We start from the raw sequence: 22821 nt of genomic DNA, 5'->3' as shown, positions 1-22821 counted from the left end.
TGGTACTCAGGTACCGATGTTCTCTTTCGATGTTCCATGCTCCATGGTATGTACATTGCCACACATGCCCTGGGCAGCAGCAGCCTCTATATATTAGGCGAGTCCTCATTAGCATATTCCACCCATGTGCCGCCACAAGCCCCGCCCACCAACCGTCACCACGCCACCAATTCAATTGTTCATGAGGGCCGGTGAAAAAGGCGCCTGCGCAGTAGTCTACCCAACCCAATGGCCTGCCGAGGAGTGGAGCATGCGCAGAGCCCTCCTGTCCGGTGCTGCGCTCTGTATGTAGCTCCACGCCGAGCGCTGGAGTGTGCGCATGCGCAGAGCGATCAGCCAGCAGGCGGCGGCGGGTTCCCTCCTGGGTGTGCGCATGCGCGGCTGCCGCTCTCTCACACTCTCTCTCAGCGGCCTGCTGCTGGCGCGCGCCCAGTCCTCGCTTCTGCCCGGTGTCTGCGGCGGATTCAATGAGCTGAGAGAGACCGCGGCACAGCGCCCCCACCCGCCACAGGTAACCCCTCCCCCCGCCGCCTGTGTGTGTCCCCGGTACCCTGCTCCTGTGCTTGTCCGTGTGTGCCCGGGGCCTCTCCCTGTGTGTGACCATATAATCCGGGGCCCTGTTCCTGCATGCAGTATCCATACATCCCCGGGGCCTGTTCCTACATGTAGTATTCCATACATCCCCGGGCCCTGTTCCTGTATGTGGCCGTACATCCTCGGGCCCTGTTCCTGCTTATATTCCAGGGCATTGTCCTTCTGTGTTTAGATCCCCCCCCTCTCCTTGTGACTGTAGATCCCCCCCCACTCCTTGTGACTGTAGATCCCCCCCCACTCCTTGTGACTGTAGATCTCCCCCCACTCCTTGTGACTAGATCCCCCCCCTCTCCTTGTGACTGTAGATCCCCCCCCACTCCTTGTGTGACTGTAGATCTCCCCCCACTCCTTGTGTGACTGTAGATCTCCCCCCACTCCTTGTGACTGTAGATCCCCCCCCCACTCCTTGTGACTGTAGATCTCCCCCCACTCCTTGTGACTGTAGATCCCCCCCCACTCCTTGTGACTGTAGATCCCCCCCCACTCCTTGTGACTGTAGATCCCCCCCCCACTCCTTGTGACTGTAGATCCCCCCCCCACTCCTTGTGACTGTAGATCCCCCCCCCACTCCTTGTGACTGTAGATCCCCCCCCACTCCTTGTGACTGTAGATCCCCCCCCACTCCTTGTGACTGTAGATCCCCCCCCCACTCCTTGTGTGACTGTAGATCCCCCCCCCCCCCCACTCCATGTGTGACTGTAGGTCCCTGGGGATTGTCCTTGTGTATTATCTTTTAAGATACCACCACAATGTACAAGGACAGGGGTGAGGGTAGGGTAACTCGCCATCTTTTGGGGCAAGCGGTGGTGAGTCGCATGAAGGGGGGGCAGATAAACCTATAAAGAAGGTAAGGGCGGGCGTTCAGTAGTGAAGTCAACGAATGGACCTGAAGACAAAATACTAAACCCCCCCTGCTTGTGACTGTAGGTCGGGGGGGTTGGTAGTTTCGGAATGTAATCACTGCCATGAAGGGGTCTGGTGTCGGGAAACTCTTCATGGTTTGGAACCTGGGTGAAAGTCTTGTTGTGCAGGGGAGGGACTTCCACAGAGGGGGTACTGCCCAAAAAAGGTCCTGTAATGGGAGCGGCAGCAAGTTATGAGTGTGAATGGGAGACTCTGGTATCTCATGGGGTGTCGGGGGATATTTTGAGATAAGACATAACACTGGCGCAGTTTTGTTTTTATGGCTGAGTGTCAGCGTATTTTAGACTGGTTTTGGGCAGCAAATTTAGGGCCCGACAGCAGCAGCAGAAGAACATTTTATGACTAAAATTAGCCTCGTCCTTTCAAAATAGATTGTAGAGTTGAAACTTTGTTTTGCCTAAAATATATATATTATATTATTGCAGAGAAAATACTTGTGCTTCTAACCATACACCGTTTCAGTCGCATATAGGGACGGGAGCGACGTGGAAGTGTAGGACGAGTACGGAATGGCCATGTTTTCTTAAATGTTTACTTGGCCAGACCAAGACGCAGATGCATATGTGCCTGTCTATGCCAGGAGTGTACCAATGACCCCTGGCATGATATATGAACTGATAATGGTAATCAGCAGCCACTAATACTTGCATTGTGCTGATAGTATGTCATTATTATTATAGCCCCAACAGTCTGCACACTTTGGGGGTCATTCAGACCCGCTCGCAAGCGGGTCGATGTTTCCCCCCTACGCATGCGCACGACGGAGGGAGCTCTGTCGTGCGCATGCGCGAGACCCGGCGAACGACGAGCTCTCAATCGCTCCGGGTCTCGCACCAAAGGGGGCGTGTTGTCGATGTTGATTGACGCCCCCTTTGGTGGGAGTGCCGGGGCGTGCCTGCCAGATGGAGGCGTTCCCATGGGAACGCCTACCGTCTGAAACCGGCCCCACTGACATCACTAGTGATGTCAGTGGGAGTGATTTTGGCTCTGATAGAGCCAAAATCACTCCAGGGCTTGCGGCAGTGAGACCCTACCGCAGGGTCTCCGTCGCAAGCCCGATGGTCCATCATCATGGACGCTCGCATATGCTGTAGGTGGTCACCCACAGCTATGCGAGCGGCCAGGAGGCCGCTCCATTTTCATGGAGGAGGGCACTGATTGAGAGCGAGCGCTCTGGTCAGAGCGTTCGGCTCTGAATCAGGCCCTTTGTCATTACACCTTGCTTTTGTTCTGTGGTGGAAAAATTATTCCCATTTGAATTATTGTTTTTAAGCAGGAGAAGAGAATGGATGTTTTTCATATAACTTCATAATTTTATTAGGTATTTACGTCTGTATTTAACTTTTTAACATGGTAAATGCAACTTATTTGTAATTACACTGTCCAGACACTATTCTGTCTTGTGTACCTGACAGTCATTATAGTACTAACCAACACTGTTATGGCGCATACACACGGTCAGATTTTTCTTCAGATCTGAACGATAACGATTAAAAAAATCGTTCATATCTGAAGGAAAATCTGACATGTCTGAACGATGTGCGTTCCCGATGGTCAGATAGCGATATCTGACATCTGATGTGTTTGCAGTCAGATTTTTAACGATTCCATTCATTTTAATGCAGTCAATCGTTCAGATCGTTCATCTGACAAATCTGACCGTGTGTATTGAAGCGTACACACTAGACGATATGCTCCCTGAGTGATATCGTCTAGTGTGTCCCCGGCAGGGTGTGCTCAATGTCGCTCATGACATTGAGCACACCCGCTGAACGAGATCATTAACGATATTGTTCAGCGCCCGGCTCTCTCCCCTATTCCCCAACATGCAGCAACCTGACAATATGGGCAGGTTGGCCTGCATGTTTGCCCGATGAACGACCCGCGGGAACGCGCATCGTCGTTCATCGTTTTGGTGTAAAAAATGGACAACGTACTGAACGATAACGATATCGTTACCGTTCAATCGTCCACTTTATCGCCCAGTGTGTACGCACCTTATGCTCCATTACTGTCTCTTGGTATGTATACCCTTGTGTACTATGTAAAAGCAGTGATGATGACACCTAGGCAGTGGGATTGAAGGGTTGGGTTCATTGTCCAGATGGTGGAAAGGTTAGCTCAGTCTTTGGGAGGAATCCAATTGTTGTAGCGCGCCCAATCTCCTGTCTAAAGTGACGGGAGATCGCTGGGCGCTATACAATTGATGCCGATGATCACGCCCATAGAGGTCGGGTTTAGCCACATAACACGGCTCCTCCCAACCAAAGTGCTGGGCGATATCGAGAAAAGTGTTGTATGGGACCCAAACGGTTCACTTTTCGCCCACTTCAGCTCGCAGCCCCCGGGGAGTGCGAGCCGAAATGGTGCGCCAGCAGCTGTTCGCACCCGACAGGATCAACAATTGAATAGCTCGGTCGAGGGCGAAGGGGGGGTAGAAACAATTGAATTCCGCCCATTGAAAGTGTGAGGTATCCAAGATTAAATTCGCAGAAAGCAATTTTCAGTGGAGGCTGCAATAGATTGTGAGGGATCTGGAGATATTGGGAAACTTTGGAATTTGCCCTGTGTACCAGCGGCCTGTTGCAAAGTCCGCCAAGATGGAACCTGTCTGTGGAGACAGCAAGTAGTGTTCATTCTAGCACCCTGCACCTGTCACAACCCGTGCAGTTCCTCTTTCTTGCCTGGGGTGTCGCTGTCTGCTCTGGTGCTTCTAGCACACTCAACTGATGCAACAAACTGCTGAGATACAGACCAGTGTGTGCTAGAAGCACCAGAGAGCGACGGCAGGCAGATTCCCCTAGCTAGAAATGTGCTGCCCCTTATGGATCGGAGTAGCAGTACTTGGAATCCATCTTTCCCAGGTCACGTGGGATAAAACATTTACTACAGAGATGGCTTGAGCCTTTTTAATGTATTACTCTACCTCATGCACTTGGGCGCTGATTGTGAATTGGGAGTAAAGCCAAAAAAGCAAGTTATTCTGTATCTGGTACAAACCATGCAGCTATGCAAAGGTGCAAATACATTTATTATGTTTGCATGCAGGTGGAATACTGGCTAATTTTGCATGTAGCCCACAAATGCTGGGCAGTTTTAGTTTAACCCTGCAGTTATTGGGGGGGTTATTCAATTGATTGTGATGTTTAATAGCAACGGGAAGGTGGTCTCGGAGCTATTCAATTCGCCGGCTTAAGGGCACCTAGTCTGACTTAACAGTGTGCTTAGAAGTGTGACAGAGGGTGTGAGTTGAATTCCTCTTTAGTCGACTTAACATTGCGGTCAATTGAATAGCTCCCGGACCTCCTTCCTAGGACAAGTCACTCCCAAATCTAAATCTCTCTGCACATCGTACATCTGCCCCAAACCCCCCCCACCCGCTCAGTGCAGAATGGTTTTACCAAGGTGCAAAGTTTGTTTGTTTTGCTCCCAATTCAGCATCGGTCCGAGTGTGGGTATCACAGTGTTGGGAAAATCCCAGTACTGCTTATGTGATGAGCTTGCTGCAGGTGGAGTCTCGGATCTGATCAGGTTGGGCTGTGGGTATGATAGTGCAGTACGTGTATTAGTATAAGATTGTACCAGCTGCCATGTGCTTAATGATCTAGTCAAGCTTGCTGGATCTCTAGCAATAACCCAGCTGCCTTATTGTTTTATAGCAATACTTATTTGTGGGGAATGAGATGTGCACTCAAAATAATAATGCAGTGCTCTCCCCAGGCTGTGTTTTGCGGGTGCATCGCCCGGCAGAAACAGCCTACCGCCCGGCACTTCCCTCCGCCCCAATGTATAGCATTCCCGGTCACCCCCAATGTGTCCTTGTTGACACGGATGCGACGCTGAGCTGCGCCGACTTCACATTCTTCACATTGGAGGCTCCATGTCCGCCGGCAATAAGGACATGTTAGCGAAGGTTCCAGGAAACGGCGCATTGGGGCGGGGGGATGGGCAGAGGACGTGGCATTGGAGCAGGGGGAGGTGCCGAGCAGGGGATGTGGCTTTGCGGCGGGGGAGGTGCCGGGCAGGGGATGCGGCATTGGGTCAGGGGAGAGTGCCGAGCAGGGGATGTGGCATTGGGGCAGGGGTTAGTTGTCCATCACAGTGCAGGGGCAGTGTCAGGCTGGAGGGCAAAGATTCCTCCTCCTGTATAAAAGTTCAGGCGGGATCAGTCAGCTAAACCAGGGCTTGACAAATGCTTCTAAAATCTAGGAGCCAGGATGAAAGTGTAGGAGCCAGACCCCCCCCTTTCCCCCGGGGCAGCATTATTGAGCACCTACGCCCCAGGCAACCAACCCCCATGGCCACCCCACTAACGGAGTACCCCAGGTAAACTACCCTCCCACAGTCACATTACTGAGCAGCTAACCCCCCCTCTCCAGGCAACTAACCCCCAAAAAGACCACCCCTCCGCAGCCAAAAAACCTTGGGCAAGCAAAGCCACTGCCGACAGTTGCCGAACTAGAGTGGTGGGCCCAGGTGCAAGAATATGCTTTGGGCACCACTATGCAGTGCCTCCAGTAGTAGTGGTCCGCCCCTATGCAGTGCCCACAGTGGTAGTGGCCCGCCCCTATGCAGTACCCACAGTAGTAGTGGCCCGCCCCTATGCAGTGCCCACAGTAGTGCACCATTAACAGTGCCCCCAGAAGTGGTCCCCCCCTATGCATTGCCCCCCAGTAGTAGTCCCCCCCCCTATGCATTATCCCCAGTAGTAGTCCCCCCCCTATGCATTGTCCCCAGTAGTAGTGCCCCCCCCTATGCATTGTCCCCAGTAGTGGTACCCCCTATGCAGTGCCCCCAGTTGTAGTCCCCCCTATGCATTGCCTCCAGAAGTGGTCCCCCTCTATGCAGTAACCCCAGTAGTAGTCCCCCCTATGCAATGACCCCAGTAGTAGTCCCCAGTCTGCATTGCCCCTAGTAGCGGCCCCACCCTGTACAGTGCCCCAGGAGTGGCCCCCCCCATACAGTTTCCCCAGTAGCGGCCACCCCCCCCCTTATACAGTGCCCCTTACACACACAAAAAAAACCCGCAACTTACCTGATCCCCCGCTCCTGCCGACGACCGCCGCTGTCCGCTCCTCCAGGCCTGCGAGTGGGGCCGGTATCTGTAGAGCTGTATAAAATATATATTCTGTGTAGCCTGCAAGTGGGGACAGTATCTGGGCCTCTAAGAAGAAGGACAAGTAATATATAAATTATTTCAAGTTTAAATCATTATAAGGTCAGTATTTAAAACACTTTATTATTGCGAAGGCCCCCACCCGGCTACTTCTTGATGCCACCTGACTGGAAATATTTCCTGGGGAGAATTTATTGTATATAGCACTACCATATTACAGCAGCCATGTGCAGAGAATAATTATACACGTCAGTCCCCAGCACCATTACAGAAATCAGTCCTAATTCCCTAAACCCATATTAGCTTCATCTTAGTTAGCAGCCAATTATCTTACCAGTATGGCGTGTGTAAGGGACCCGGAGCACCCTGAGGAAACCCACCAACCACGGGGCGCGTCACGCAGATAATCAATGTGCTAAATCTGATCTGTATAGGATATGCAATGACTTGCTCATATATAAATGCCGATAATTTGCGTTTCTGGCTTTCCAGTGCAGCCTGCGCAGAGGGAGCTGAGATCGCCGCGCATCACGTGACTTCTGCCCGGTATATGTGCCATGGCTACAGAGGAGAAGAAACCAGAGACGGAGGCGTCTAAAACACAATCCACTCCCTCCTCCTCCACAAATCCCAGCAAGGTCTGTAGTCTCCTTCTCCTGTATCTAATGTAACCGTGAATAATGCATCAGTTACTCTAATATGTCACTGCGGCTGATTGGGGGTCTTCACTGGGGCACTTCTGCACCCCCCAGACCCCTTGTATTACTACAGACAGTTTGTGGGAGGAAATTGATACTTTAAAAAAAAAAAAAAAGTTCCCTGATGAATGAGCAGTTACTTTGTACTAAGCCAAACGCGTCTTATTTACTAAGGACCTCTCTTCTTTTCGCATATTCAGCACCGATACACTCAGTAGTATTGTGTAAGTCTAGGGAACATCCTGCTACTCAGGAAATGTCTGTCCTAGCTCTATTTCAGATACTCTCCTTCGCCCGTGTCTCCCAGTTCCCCAGATTCATTTTTCTGGCTGGTAATTCCTGTATCTGTAACTTTATAAATCCAAATTCAGAAAAAAAGGATAGCGCCACTAAACTTTATAAACCCACCTTTTTGCGAGTCTGACGTCCGCCATATTCTGGGAGGGTGTAAATAACTATTTGGGAACTAATGAGTAAGAACCTCCCACGTGCTGGCGTGAGCATGCTCACTGAGGCACTTCCTGCCTCGTTCTTGCAGGACAGGAAGTCTGTCATCTCTCCTGATTGGCTCTGAATGATCACATGGGTTTGGTGTCGCAGGAAGCGTTAAGCTGGCCACGCACTTGGCGATATTTTACCCGATCTGGCCGATTCCGACACATTGGAACGACAGATCGTGTAAAATGTGGCCAAATCGTGAGTCCCAACTCACAATCACGACGCGATGCGCGTCCCCGCTGGTCGCACATCGCAACGTCAGATCTGCCGTGCAGTAGGGCAGATCTGACAATCTAGGACACGATGCACTGTGACAGTCTGGATGCAGAAGAGATCGTATGAAGATTGGACACCAAATCGTATGCAGAGCTGCCGGGGAGAGTTTCAAGGGAAATCGTACACATCAGCTGATCGTGAGCACATTGCTATGTCTGTGGGCACCATTAGTATGATAGCATTGCGGGGGAGGGCACCCGATTAGCAGACTTTCCAAAGAATGTTGTCATTGAATATAAATAGCTAATAATAATTAATGCTGCGATTAGGTTTGTATGCAGGCTGTAACATTCCCACCGAGTCGGCATTTCCACAGAGGCTGATATATTTCTATTTAGTAGTTAATTAGTATGTACTTCTAGTCCCTAAATAGCTACCTTGACTTGACACTAGAACAGATTTGCTCTTTGGGCTCCATTCAATTGAACGCAAATTAAATGGCTCCCAGAGCTATTCAATTCAGCGTGCTGTTAAGGATTTCTTCTGGCATCCCTCCAGGGGTGCGAGCAGAAATCCGACAAAAGTACAGGCGCTAAGTTGTTTTCTGCCCTTAACGCAGCGGTAACAGCATGGCGCTGGGAAGTTTAGTCGGAGAATGCCTGTTCTTGCGACTAAACACCCTGTTTAAGGCGCGAGGGGCAGGAGAACGGGCATTCTCCGACCTAACAGCGCACTGACTAGAATAGTTTTGAGAGCTCCCTCCCGGCGCTAATTAATTTGCGTTCAATTGAATCGAGCCCTTTGATAAGCTAATGCTGATTCCCTCTCCTTTCAGCCGGCTCCTGTAAAACCGAATTACGCTCTAAAGTTCACGCTTGCTGGCCACACGAAGGCGGTGTCATCAGTAAAGTTCAGCCCAAACGGGGAGTGGCTGGCCAGTTCATGTAAGTGTCTGCGTTCTGTTGCCGTTCACATATCCGCGCTAGCATTGTCTCGGTCTTTACAGATCTGTTGCCCCCCCTAGCTGGGCTGCCGGTCTGTACACCATCTTGTTTCCAGGCTTTAGTGTGACTTTGTTAAACACCAAGGGCGGTATTCAATTGTTTTCGCTGTCCGGAATTCCCGTCTAAAGTGACTGGAGATCGTGGGCCGCTATTTAATTGTTCCTGCTTTTCGTGCTGATCGCGCCCAAAGTTTAGCTGCGTAAATCTGCTTCCCCCGACCAAAGTGCTGGCCGCGATCACGAAAAGTGCTGTTTGGGCGCCCAAACAGGTCACTTATCGCCCATTCAGTTCGCACCCCCCTGAGGCTGCGAGCTGAAATGTAGCGCTGGCAGCTGATCGCGCCCGACAGGAGCAACAATTGAATAGCTCTGTCTGGCGCGAAGGGGGCTGAAAACAATTGAATTCCGCCCCAAATGTAAATCCTAGGTTGATTTATTTATGATGACTACTGGTCTCCTAATTGCATATGTCAAAGCTTCAGCGAGTTTTATCCTAGCTGACAATATTTGAATTAAACTTGATGGTGGAAATTGTTCTCCCAATGCACACCTGTTATTACACTATTACAGGGCACTGCGGGAATATATCATTGCCTGAAATTACTGCTGGGACAACCTCAAACTGTGTGGAGTTTTTTTGCGGGGCAAAGAAATAGGTGCGATTCCCAAATACCAAGCACCTGTAGTAATATTTAAGTAAATGGTGCCTGAAGCTGGTCACCCGCTGTCTTTGACAACCATAGAATTTGGCAAAGGCTTCTTTCCACCCGGAAGCCTCACCTGTACTTAACCAGAGGGCAGTATAACTTCTGCTGGCTAAGAGTAAATATATAGTGATGAAGAAGAGACTTTGCCCCTGATTCAGAGACAGACGCTCGCTCTGAATCTGGCCGTTTTTTTGGGGGGGGTTTTTGTGCGGCCTCCTGGCTGCTCGCATAGCTGTGGGTGACCACCCAGCAAGCGGCCAGGATGATGGTCAAGACCATCGGGCTTGCGACGAGACCCTCGTGGTAGGGTCTCGTGGCCGCGACCCCCAGAGAGTTTCTGGCTCTAATAAAGCCGGAAGCTCTCCCACTGACATCACTGGTGATGTCAGTGGGGCCGCCCACAAACGGTAGACGTTCGCTTGGGAACGCCGCCGTTTGTGAAGCCACCCCCTGGCCACGCCTCCCAAACGGGGCGAGCTGTCAATCACCATCGTCATCTCGCCCCCTTTGGTGCGAGACCCGGAGCGACGGAGCGTCCGTCGCGAGTCGGGTCTCGCGCATGCTCACAACGGAGCCGGCTCCGTCATGCGCTTGCCAGTGGGCAAACATCGGGTGCAAATAACTTGGCTATCTGAAGGTAGAAGAACATTTGTGTAAGCCAGTAAGTAATGGGACATTGATTTAGATTAACATGCCGATAAACAGCGTAAGAAGCAACGCTTTCATGGATCTTGCCCTTTTTTTTTCTACATTAAATCACTTTGTCTTCAACATAATAATATGGTTCATTCAAAAACCCAGTACGTACTTTTCTTCTTTTTTTATTTTCAAAGCGGCTGACAAGTTAATTAAAATATGGGGTGCGTACGATGGCAAGTTTGAGAAGACCATCTCTGGACACAAGCTGGTAAGAGCGACCACCTCTTTCGTGTTTCTGCGGTTACTGCCCCCTGCGCGGTGTCCTCTCGTAGAATAGCGCAATGTCTGCCTGTCGGGCAATGCATAGACTTGCACGTCCCTGCGGTTGCTGCCCCCTGTGCGGAGTCCTTCTCTCGGAGAATAGCGCAATGTCTGCCTGTCGGGCAATGCATTGACTTGCACGTCCCTGCGGTTGCTGCCCCCTGTGCGGAGTCCTTCTCTCGGAGAATAGTGCAATGTCTGCCTGTCGGGCAATGCATAGACTTGCACGTCCCTGCGGTTGCTTCCCCCTGTGCGGAGTCCTTCTCTCGGAGAATAGCGCAATGTCTGCCTGTCGGGCAATGCATAGACTTGCACGTCCCTGCGGTTGCTGCCCCCTGTGCGGAGTCCTTCTCTCGGAGAATAGCGCAATGTTCCCGCAATGATCTGCCTGTCAGAGGGAGACTTTCATGTAAACATGTTAATGTGAGAAGCCTCTTAGTCCCTGACAGACAAGCAATTACAGGGTCCGCTGCCCCAAGAGACTTCCTTTAATAGCCGCTCTATAAAAGACCGGGCGTTGCAGTGACTGGATGAGCCGTGTAGTTATAATGTACAGCTTGATGTCTTTGTGATTATTTTAGGGTATATCCGATGTCGCTTGGTCCTCTGATTCCAACCTCCTGGTCTCCGCTTCTGATGACAAAACGTTAAAGATCTGGGATGTCAGCTCGGTGTGTAACTGCATTTTACCTGTTCCCCCTAAGGATTTATGTATGTCCGGATTAGGTATACCCATGTATAATGCTATTGCCGGCATCCGCAGCCCTCCTATACATGTAGAGAGTGAATGAACCAGCTGACTATAAGCCTCTGCCCTGTATAGCTTACAGCATATAAATACGGCAGAGGAAGATTTTGTATATAATCTGACTACTACACTATGCAGAATATCGCATCTCGTTAGGGCCAGACCGTCCCGCTGCCTGGGAATGTTGGTGTGCGCCTGCCTAGCCCGATTACGCCTAAGGCCCGTATTCAATTTGAGCCGAGCCGCGCTAAGTTAACGCGGCCCAGATTTAACGCCGACTTCGCCTGTTTTGTAGGCGTTAAAGTATTGCACTCGTATCCCCGTATTCAATTTCAAAGTACGCGTAAACGGCACTTGGCGATACACAAACTAGCGGAAAGTACGGTCATTTTTCGGGAAATCAGCCCGTCACCCCCCCAAATGATGCTCTGACATGGGGGTTCCCTATGGTACCCCCCGATTTGGCTTGCTGAAGGTATTTGGGTTTTTTAAATGGGCTCAATAACTGCTAAATAGCGTTTTTCTATACGTGGTGCAGAATAGTATTTAGGAGTATTTTTTCCAGAAAAAACTTATCCCAGCAAATTTGGGGTACTTGAAAATGGGGGTCAGCAAATTTTAAAGTTAAAAAAGCGAACTTGAAAAAATCGTGAAAAATCCACCTGCTGCAAACACCTGCAATCAAAACACACCTGGGGCATACTTGGGCAACCCCCCAGAGTCAAGTTCGCTAGTTTTCAACTTTGTACCCCAACATTTTTTTTTTGCCCGCCCCCCCTTTTTCAGTCAATTTTTGGGGTGTCCTTAAGTTTTTTGTTTTCAAATTTTTTGACACAGATTACCTTTGGGGGGTTGTCTGAAGCTGCAGGGGGGTTCCCGAAACGTTGCACTTCAAAACCCCAATTCTGCACTTTTCTCCGCCTGCCATTCATAGGCGATACTTTACGGCCTATTACATTGCAAAGTCTTTCAAATTGAATACGGAGGAAAACCAAAACAGGCGATAATGACGTCATCGGCGGAAACTTAACGCCGATCTGGACTTAACGCTTCAAATGGAAAACGGGCCTTAGCCGGGTGCTCATTGCTGTCTCAGCCCCTGCCCTCTTGTTAGTTGCCGCGGGGGGGTGAATTGAGGAAGAGGAGCGCTCAAGCCGATTATCTATAATGTCTTTAGTTCAGGTCCTGCTGGAGGCTGCTCTTGTTGGGTAAAGCGATCTTTATGATATATCGTATCACGGCCTAAGGGACAGGTGACTTCACAAGCACTTGAGCGTAGGATATTGGTGAACTATCGGTCGCTGTGAATGTCGCTTTACCCCACTGGCGCCGATCACTGTGCACTTAATGGATATTCGGCAGCATCACAGCATAGTGGGATCTATAATATTGTCAGTATAATCAGCTGTGACTAATGAGACGACGTCCTCTGGCGTGTGACAGTAGGGATGGACAGTAGGGATGGACAGTAGGGATGGACAGTAGGGATGGACAGTAGGGATTGCTTTTGCTAACTCTGGCTCTCTCCTTCTCTCAGGGGAAATGTTTGAAGACATTGAAGGGTCACAGTAACTATGTTTTCTGCTGCAACTTCAACCCACAATCCAACCTCATTGTGTCTGGATCAGTAAGTCCTGTTTTTGTTTGTTTAAAAAAAAATATATATATTATTTTAATTTTTGTGTTACAAATTATTTATATTGAGTTCTGACTTTCAGCCTTGTATATGGGTATAGTTCTGGGGGAATGTAAATCCTATATACGTTCTAATTTACTCCCCCGATATAACTAGCCTTCATTCTAGCACCCTGCACCTGTCACACCCTGTGCAGTTCTTCTTTCCTGCCTGGGGTGTCGCTCTTATGCTCTGGTGCTTCTAGCTCACTCTAGTCTGTATCTCAGCAGTTTGTTGCATCAGCTGAGTGTGCTAGAAGCACCAGAGCAGACAGCGACACCCCAGGCAGGTAAGAGGAACCGCAGGGTTGTGACCGGTGCAGGGAGCTAGAATGAACACTAATAATGTAATAAGAACAATGGTCCTGATTCCCGGTGGTTTATACACATCCATGATGTTTGCCGATCGGCGCGTGCGCAGGAACTGAACTGCGCATGTACCAATCTGGATACGACGACAATCGCGTTTGCCCCTAAGTCGCATCATGATTGACATGCTGCAGCAATTTGGGGGCAGGAAATAGGCGGCAACAGCCATTGTACAAAGACGCAGCGGCTGCGAGATCTGCGCACAGCTGTGAATCAGGGCCCAGTATCAACAAGTTACCAAGGGTTCAATGTTTCACTGAGGCTTTTACATCATCCCAGTACAGGTTCTTGTTGTCTCTGGAGACGGCTTTCATTTTTTTCGATAGTCACTTTTTATTGTTGACGTATCAGAGAAATGAACGAATTGATCTAAGAGAGCCAGAAAGAGAAATCGCCGGAGTAAATTGGCGAAAGGCGCAGGCGGCCAGTCCTCCTAATGATAAACGATACAATTTCCCTTTTGGCGTTGGAGGTTGGTTCGTCATAACACATAATAATTCTGTTACAATGTATAAAAGGGCTGGATATACTCTATGGGAGCATCCGCTGGTTTTACCTTCAGCGTATAACAAGGAGGAGAAGGAGTCTATGTTTTATAGAGTATGGAGCTAATGTCCCTGCACCCTGGGCTTCCTCCTATAGGTGTATACACATATATATTCAGGAGTGCAGATCCCGCACTGGCTAATGGCTATACGGTGTTTGTGTCTGATGGTAAATGCTCCAAGAGTTGTGGGAAATTAAAGATGTTTTGTAGACAGTACATTAAGTTAAGAAGGGTCCGGTGTAGGGGTGTTATATACAATCAGCTGCATACACACATTGCTCCTCATAGTCCGTGGTGCGCAATGTTGTGATCCGTTCAGCTAATGAGACTAATTGTCCTCTGTAGAGACGTACACATGGGTCGCTGTGATAGCGGTGAGGGAATCAGTCCTGTGCATCCAGTGCGCTCCGTCTCAGGGTGACATTCCCACTATGCCCAGTTATTCAGTGTGATGCACATTACAGCCGTGTCTGCAGGTGTTATGTAACGTCACCTTCCGGGTATACCCAGGTGTTATGTAACGTCACCTTCCGGGTATACCCAGGTGTTATGTAACGTCACCTTCCGGGTATACCCAGGTGTTATGTAACGTCACCTTCCGGGTATACCCAGGTGTTATGTAACGTCACCTTCCGGGTATACCCAGGTGTTATGTAACGTCACCTTCCGGGTATACCCAGGTGTTATGTAACGTCACCTTCCGGGTATACCCAGGTGTTATGTAACGTCACCTTCCGGGTATACCCAGGTGCTTTCCTCCACTCCCCAGAGAGTAACCTCCCCGTGCTGTTCTCTGTATGATAATTAGCCCCCAGATTGCTCCCCTAGGGGGTGACTGTGAGGAGTCCCTTGGTGCTGGTATATTATTAGATGTCCTCTGTGCCGAGCGTCGCCGCCTGGTCACGTCACTTTTCTTTCTTTCTCCAGTTTGATGAAAGCGTCAGAATATGGGATGTGAAGACCGGAAAGTGTTTGAAGACGTTGCCGGCTCACTCTGACCCCGTCTCCGCCGTAAGACGTCATTTTATCTTTGTTGTGTGAATGTGTGACCGTGGTACTGGACATGAGCTTATTTGGAAAGTCGTTGGAGCTGGGTCCTTCCTTACTCGCTCTGTGCTGCATTGTTCCTGGCGATAGTCTGCCATGTTGTCCTGACCATCTCACCCCCGGAGGACTTATCGGCTCCTGTACCAGTTTGCTGTACGGTGTTCCGGCAAAGATGGTGCCTACTGTATATTTTCCTGACTGTTTCAGCAGCCCAGCGCCAGTCTCCTGTGTGTGTGTGTGTGTGTGTGTGTATATATATATATATATATGTGTATAGTCTTCCACTCACCTCGTTCAGACCGCAGTGCCGTCATGGCTCCTCCCCTGTCTACTTCCAGTACACATGTAGTAAATTGGGCAAGAGCGGCATGTACATAGGAGGGGGCCACATTGGGTCAGGGACCAGGCGAATGCTGCATCCCCAGATGTGGAACAATCTGTACTTTATCTACATATAAGTTTTGAGATAAGTGCTTTAATGATTCCTTTCTCCTTTCGTCACTTGGACATTATATGCCCATGTGTGTGGTCTGAGGGACTCCCCAGGCTTTATTGGATAAGCCCTGATGGACGGGCAGGCTAACGCAATAGATATCAGCATGTAAGCTGTGACCTGTGGGCAGGTTTTCTATTTCCCCTTGTTATGTCCGCGCTACGGTGCACCAGGATCGTGCGGCTGATTACGGCGTCTCGCTATACCTTCCCTGCTGGGGACACCCCACACAAGCTGTAATTAGCACATGTCACTTCCTGTTATCTCCCACTTGTGACTCTGCCTCTCTGGTTCCAGGTACATTTCAATCGTGACGGTTCCCTCATTGTGTCCAGCAGTTATGACGGGCTCTGGTGAGTTACAGTCTCTGCCACTTGTGCTTCAATAAAGTCATAGAAAATGTCATTAAATGCAACACACATGACTCTCCCTCCCCCACAGTTCATATCTATCTTTATTAGCAGTGGCGCCATCATCTCTGTGACCGGCAAGAGCCCGTTAGATTGTATGTAATACACCGGTCATTTCCGCGCCACGCCGCATTCAGGGTTTTCCTGGTTAATCGTGCGGTAACTCTGGACGTGGCAGGAACCAGCGTTCCCTTATAGATCTCTGTATGCTCCTCACCTGCATGTAGTGTTGGGCCAAGTGGCAGATGAACAGAATCTGTACTTTTTGTTTTATGATTATTCATCTATTCAAAGAAACCAAAACTTATTTAAAATCCAGCCCTAGACTGTAGACCCCCGTAGTAGGTTCCTCACTGAATTATCTAAAAATAATTAGTGAGGAGAGTTTTAAACGCTAGATGTCGACAGTTTAAGTATGGCATCGCTCTAACGTGAAATCCGGTGTTTGCCGCCATTTTGCTTTGTGCTACAACTAAATTTTTTCTTTTTAATGTGTTTTTGTTTTTTTAATTCAGCCGAATTTGGGATACAGCATCGGGCCAGTGCTTAAAAACGCTGATTGGTAAGAAACAAGTGGGTTTATTTTGAGAGGGGGAGGGCGCTGGATATGATGAAATAATTTTTTTTATTATTAATGATCTTTCTAATTATTTTACTTTATCAGATGATGATAATCCTCCGGTATCATTTGTGAAGTTTTCTCCGAATGGCAAATATATCTTAGCAGCCACTTTAGACAAGTACGTACATCGCCTGCGGTGACCCCTGATGGTATTGGGCAACTCGGTCCCTTCTTCTACTATGTTGTTTAAAAAGTTGTGTTGTATGATAAGGGAGGATGTTGGGGATAAAGGAATAGCGGGGGGCATTTCCCGTCAGCGCTGCGGGATCTGTGCCCGTTATGCCACATTAATTGTACTATATATTATATTGGTAACGGATTGGTTTGTACGCGGGGTATGCAGTCGGGAAGCCGGCGGTCCTAATCCCGACAGCCGGCTTCCCGACTGTCATATCACGGCAAGGGTCTAAAGACAGGCGCCGATATGCCGACGCCTGTCAGTAGACATATGCTGGGAGCCCGACGCCCGGCATACTGATCGAAGGGACGCGGATAGCCGCGGGGGGGGGGGTGTTATGTTTAGGGTTCCCTTGGGGCACTTAGGGTTAGGCACCCACCCCGGTAGGTTAGGTTTGGGCTAGGGGAAGGGGGGTAAGCTTTAGGCACTGGGGAGGAAGGTTAGGGTTAGGCACCCCTAAGGGAGGGTTAGGGGGTAGAAATAGGTTAGTATATACTTACCTTTGACGATCGGGATTTCCTCCTCTGCCGGGATGCCGCTGTCGGGATTCCTACCGCCGGGCATGGGTCTGGTGGTAAATCATACTGATTCCATACGCGGACATGGAGAATATCTCCCTCACACTCTGGGGCAGTGACTCCCAATCTGGGTGCCACTGGGCACTTGCCGGGGTGCCACAGGTTGGTGGTTCAGGACCAAATCAAATTATTTATGGTCAATGTGATAGGCAAAGCCAGTCCTGGTGGCTGCCATTCATAGCCTATGTGGACAAAGAGAAACACAATCCTATCCACCACCAAACAGCTGCTCCTAAGGATGACGGGTCAGCACACTTTACTGCATTTAATAATGTTTGCTGCGTTTCTCAATAAAAAAAACTTTTGGCCCAGGGGTGCCGTGGAAAATAACGCTGATACTCTAGGGTGCCGTAATTCAAGAAAGTTTGTGAACCCCTGCTCTGGGGGGAAACGCAATAGCCTGAGAGATGCAGGCATCGGCGACTCTGGCTGTTGTTTTAAGGCGGCAATAGTTTAAAAGGCAAAATCAGGTTGGTTTTGCCTTATAAACTACTGGCGCTTTAAAGGAAAACAGGCAGACTCGCTGGGACCTCGCCAGTACCAGTCTCATAGGCTATTCCATTTCTTCCTCTGAATTTATGACTACGTTATTGAATTTAAAGAAACAAGGACCTATTCCATTCGTGTTACCTGATCCCTATCCTCAGCTTTTTGTCTGTAATAATCTATCTGTATCCTGTTGTTACCTAATAAAATTGAGATTGCAAAAAAAAAAAAAAAAGCATGATTCAAATACTGTTTTTGTTTTTCCTTTATTTAGCACGCTTAAGTTATGGGACTACAGCAAAGGGAAGGTACGTCTGTCGGATTGCACGTCGCCTTCTGTCTTGTAGCAGCTGTTAGTAACTCAATACCTTGCCACTATTCCCAGCAGTTATCAGTGGCGGGGAGAGAAATTAGCGGGCTGCTATTGTGACCTGATCTAACAAACACCTACGTTAATGATGTCGGCTTTGATTAGCATGTGAAAATATATTTTGAGCATTCCCTGGAGGGTCTGCTAACTGCTATTGATTTCACAGCCGATTGCACAGAGCCCGCAGCCCTCGTTAAGCAGTAATTAATCCAGCAGCACATATATTGTTATACACTGGTTTATATAGCAGCGTTGTGCTATCCAGGTTTATTTTGTTTGCTCACTGCTGGGTATATAAAACGTGGCTACTATGGACATCCCCTCTGTGCATCACCAATACGTCTCCCCCTCCCATACACCACCCGCTGCTTCTAGTGCGATTACACCTGTAGCTTCTCCCTGAGCCAGTCCAGTGATGATCCAATATTAAACCTATCCATTCTAGTGCGTCAGTGATGTCATATCCTGCATTGGGAATATTGGTTCAATGGCTGTGCTGTGTGCCGGGGATAAATCCACTGCTACCTCATTTCATTCTTATTTGCCATTTATAGTACACACTTAAAGGTATATTTACTAAAGTGCAGGTTTCTGGAAGTGGAGATGTTGCCCATAGCAACCAATCAGCTTCTACTTATTCATCTAGCACCTTCTGGAAGATAATAGCTAGAATCTAGTTGCTATGGGCAACATCTCCACTTCTATAAACCCACGCTTTAGTAATTATACCCCTTAGGGTCTTATGTAGTAGCCTGTGAGATGCAGGTATAACCGCGTTTCTGGCAAAGCCGCCCGTATTTTTAGTGGCAAGGTTGGTTTTGGGTTTAATATGATTGCCGCTTTATAAAGATGAGATGCCTTGCCGGAATGGTGCTCGTGCCTGCACCTGCGGATATTACATACAGCCCTTAGTCTTCTGTTTTACATCGCTGCCGTCCTCTCGGATTGGCCTGTGACTCTGGGAGGCCTCATCTCTGTACGGCTGTAACACACAGGATCGTGGTGACTCTTATGTTCTGTGCCGCTACAATGCCTCTGTCTCCCGTGATCACAAACTCCGTGTGTCCTCTCCCTTTGCAGTGCCTGAAGACGTACACGTGTCACAAGAATGAGAAGTACTGCATCTTTGCTAATTTTTCTGTGACCGGTGGCAAGGTAATGTCACGTACCAAGTAAGACTTACTGTCCCCCCCTGTATGGTGGTGGGAAGGCCTCTGTCTCGCGCTCATTCAGTCATTTTTCCAATACTTTCTTTTATCTGTTTGGGGCCTAAGTTTGTACTGTTGCCTTCGACCATCCCTGAACATAATGGTAACCGTGAGCATTTGATCTGCCCCCTTACTGCCCACCTGGGGGAAGTGAGACAGGGACCTTCTCCTATAGGGGCTGCCTATGGGTTTTGACTGATGCATTACTATTGGTTTAGTACTGCAGTGTATTATAGACCTTTCATTGTCTTTCAGTGGATTGTTTCTGGGTCAGAGGACAACTTGGTTTATATCTGGAACCTCCAGACTAAGGAGATTGTGCAGAAATTACAGGGACACACAGGTGAGTAAGAGCAATGTCCTATGTATAATGTGAGCATTACGGCTTTGTGCGTAGGAGGCGGAGACGGCTGTCTGCGGAGCGCACAGAGTACAGTGAGAGGCCGCCAGGAGCATACACCTCATTTTGTGAAAGAACTTAAGGGATCACCCGTTCTTTATTGGGCGCCCATTAGTAATAGGTCTCCAACGGAGCGATTACATTGCTGCTCCAATTGGACGTGAGTGTCGCCCTTGTTGCTCGGAGAAACAATTTAATTGCTCTTAAGGGCGCCCATTACTAGCTTGAATTGAATTCCCCCATGTCTGTATAAAACGTGTGTGCGGAATTCCACACACTTACATTCAGTGCTGCTCATACAGGCCGTAGATGGCAGCCCACGCATGTGTGTGTATACATCATTTATTTGCCTTGACTGCAATTTATTTTATTCTTGTGTACTTTGGGCCTGATTCAGCAAGGACCGGGCTCAGCTGCACGCAGACTATAGATATGATGTATGCACGCAGGCTATAGATATGTATGCACGCAGGCTGTAGAGGTATGACGTATGCACGTAGGCTGTAGAGGTATGACGTATGCACGCAGGCTGTAGAGGTATGACGTATGCACGCAGGCTGTAGAGGTATGACGTATGCACGCAGGCTGTAGAGGTATGACGTATGCACGCAGGCTGTAGAGGTATGACGTATGCACGCAGGCTGTAGAGGTATGACGTATGCACGCAGGCTGTAGAGGTATGACGTATGCACGCAGGCTGTAGAGGTATGACGTATGCACGCAGGCTGTAGAGGTATGACGTATGCACGCAGGCTGTAGAGGTATGACGTATGCACGCAGGCTGTAGAGGTATGACGTATGCACGCAGGCTGTAGAGGTATGACGTATGCACGCAGGCTGTAGAGGTATGACGTATGCACGCAGGCTGTAGAGGTATGACGTATGCACGCAGGCAGCTTTGCAGTTGCGATCCTTGCACATATGGTAATGCAGCACGTGGCATCACGCCCCCTGTGCGTTACTTATCCGTGCTGCGTTGTCCAACGCAGCATCTGATACTCTGCGGGGACATCGGCCGGCTAAGGTGATCCATGGGGTCTTGCAAGATGAGAGGAAGAGGCCGGGAAATCACAATCAGCTGACTGAGATCCTGGCCTCTTTCCTCCCCCCCCCCCAACGGCAGCGTCACGTCTCCGTTTCGGGATACTGAGGTCATCGACGCCCATTCCCCCTCCCCGCCCACAGACTGCAGCAGACTGTCAATCAATGACAGTCTGCTGCCATTCTGCGTGCGGGATTGCAGACCTGTTCTGCACATGTGCAGAACGGGTCAGGCGTCTGCAGAGATCGGGAATCGTGTACTGCTGCGTAAGGCCCTTTATGTATGTTAGTATGTGCATTTGTCATTATAATTCCATTTATTTTGTGGGGGGGGATTTAGTATAAAAAGAATGAGTATCTAAATTGTGTTCGGTGTAATTGTGCTTGTATTCCTAACCTGTAGCAGATGGTGGCGATCTGGCTGGTATCGGTGTTACCGGCAGGAGTAAACTGTTCAGACTTGCCGCCCACCTTACCTTAGAATATTTAATTCTGTGACATCTGAAAATCATATTCTAATGTTACATTTATTCTGGGGGCTACATTTTTTTTTTAAACCGGAACTATAAATGTACCTTTTACTTTTTTAAATGACTATAATATTTTTTTATTCCAGATGTCGTTATTTCCACCGCCTGTCACCCTACAGAGAACATAATCGCCTCCGCAGCACTAGAGAATGACAAGACCATTAAATTGTGGAAGAGTGATTGTTGAACCACCTTGGAGCCCTTTTCTTAGACTTCATCATCGGGAGATTTCTCCTCTTCCCCCTTCCTCCCGGGACACAATATTCTCCAACAGTGTTGAATTCCCCTGGAATCTGCCCCTTTCGCTGGGAGGGACAAAACGACAACTTAGAACAAACCCGAAGAATTGCAAATCCAGCAGCCTCAAAATCTTCTTTTTCTTTTCATCATTAACTTGCCAATAACTATTCTCTGCAAATCGACACACACCGAAGTTAGCTGCTGTTCTCATCCCTCTACCTAAGTGAATCCTATGGTCCAAAGACGGTGACGAGCCGTGGGGTGAGCATACACGTGGAGCCCTCCCCTGCTGGCCCTGAAATTCTAGCACTCCGAAATAAGATTAGTATTTACTCTAAAGTAGTTCATTATGTTTTAAGGTTCCACCTCCCCCTTGGGGTCTGTTTACTTGGTTTTAATAGCCACTGGCCTAATTTGCTCATGTTCCAGACCGGCTTTTAGAGGCTACTTGTTTGTTTTGGGGGGAGGGTTTTTTTTTTTGTCCTCTAAGAACCACGAACAATAGACTTTAAGTGTTTTGTCGTTCACCATTTCTTACCCTCTCCCCAGTTTCTTTACAAAGCCGATTAATTTCAAACAGTTTTTCGTGACCAAATAAGGGTTGCGGGTGGACTTTTTTCGTCTTTCTTCCTGTTGCTCGTCACGCAGATAGCGGAGGGCCCCGATCACGTTCCGTGGGTATTTAGCAGCAATTTTTTTGGGGCGAAGTGTATTAAGTAGCAGTTGCCACGGAGCAAACACTGATCCGTGGTCCCTGCAGGAGCGATCCACCAACACTCGCTGCTCCTCATACCCAACGTGTCGGGTGCCGTAGGGGTGCCATACCATTGATACGACACTAACTAATTCTAGCATCTGCTATCTTTTGTTTCCCCTCTCGCCTCCCTCTTCCTTTTCTCCTCCATTCTTCTCTCTTTTCCAGGTTATCTGTGGGAACGGGAGGGCGACCTGTTCAGCATCGCATCCCATTGTAAAGATTTCAGTGTAAAAAGCAACTGCTGTTTTTTGTATTTTGGAAATTCATAGTATTGTATTGCTTATGGCATGAGTCTGTATTTACTTCAGAATTTTTTTTTTATATATATATTTTTGTTTTATTTTTTATTTTTTTTCTGACAACATACAGAACCATAAGCTGTAATAAAGAGGTGGGTTTTTACGTGA

General features: G+C 48.8%; 1 protein-coding gene across 2 annotated transcripts; it reads left to right on the top strand.

The window, feature by feature from the left end:
* The first annotated feature begins 318 nt into the window (after window positions 1-318).
* WDR5 (WD repeat domain 5) lies at window positions 319-22821 on the top strand. 2 transcript variants are annotated; one of them, XM_088453536.1, is made up of 14 exons: window positions 319-511; window positions 7132-7272; window positions 8882-8990; window positions 10590-10663; window positions 11298-11387; window positions 13002-13091; window positions 14982-15065; window positions 15892-15947; window positions 16520-16566; window positions 16669-16744; window positions 18143-18176; window positions 19319-19393; window positions 19702-19789; window positions 21504-22821. In XM_088453536.1, exons 2-14 carry the CDS (start codon window positions 7192-7194, stop codon window positions 21602-21604), a joined length of 1005 nt encoding a protein of 334 aa, XP_088309662.1. In that variant the 5' UTR covers window positions 319-511; window positions 7132-7191; the 3' UTR covers window positions 21605-22821. The 2 variants fall into 2 exon arrangements, with proteins under 2 accessions (XP_088309662.1, XP_088309661.1); XM_088453535.1 differs by having other exon boundaries at window positions 7127-7272.

Source organism: Taudactylus pleione, unplaced genomic scaffold (assembly GCF_031769625.1).
Source record: "Taudactylus pleione unplaced genomic scaffold, aTauple2 ptg000583l, whole genome shotgun sequence".
NCBI lineage: Eukaryota > Metazoa > Chordata > Amphibia > Anura > Myobatrachidae > Taudactylus > Taudactylus pleione.
The sequence above is the reverse complement of the archived record's forward strand: the minus strand, read 5'-3'. Positions and strand labels throughout refer to the sequence as shown.

Coding starts and splice junctions, on each gene's coding strand:
- WDR5 (XM_088453536.1), top strand. CDS start 7,192: ATGGCTACAGAGGAGAAGAAACCAGAGACGGAGGCGTCTAAAACACAA. Junction 8,991..10,589: donor GGAGTGGCTGGCCAGTTCAT/GTAAGTGTCTGC, acceptor TTATTTTCAAAG/CGGCTGACAAGTTAATTAAA. Junction 15,948..16,519: donor AGCAGTTATGACGGGCTCTG/GTGAGTTACAGT, acceptor TTTTTAATTCAG/CCGAATTTGGGATACAGCAT.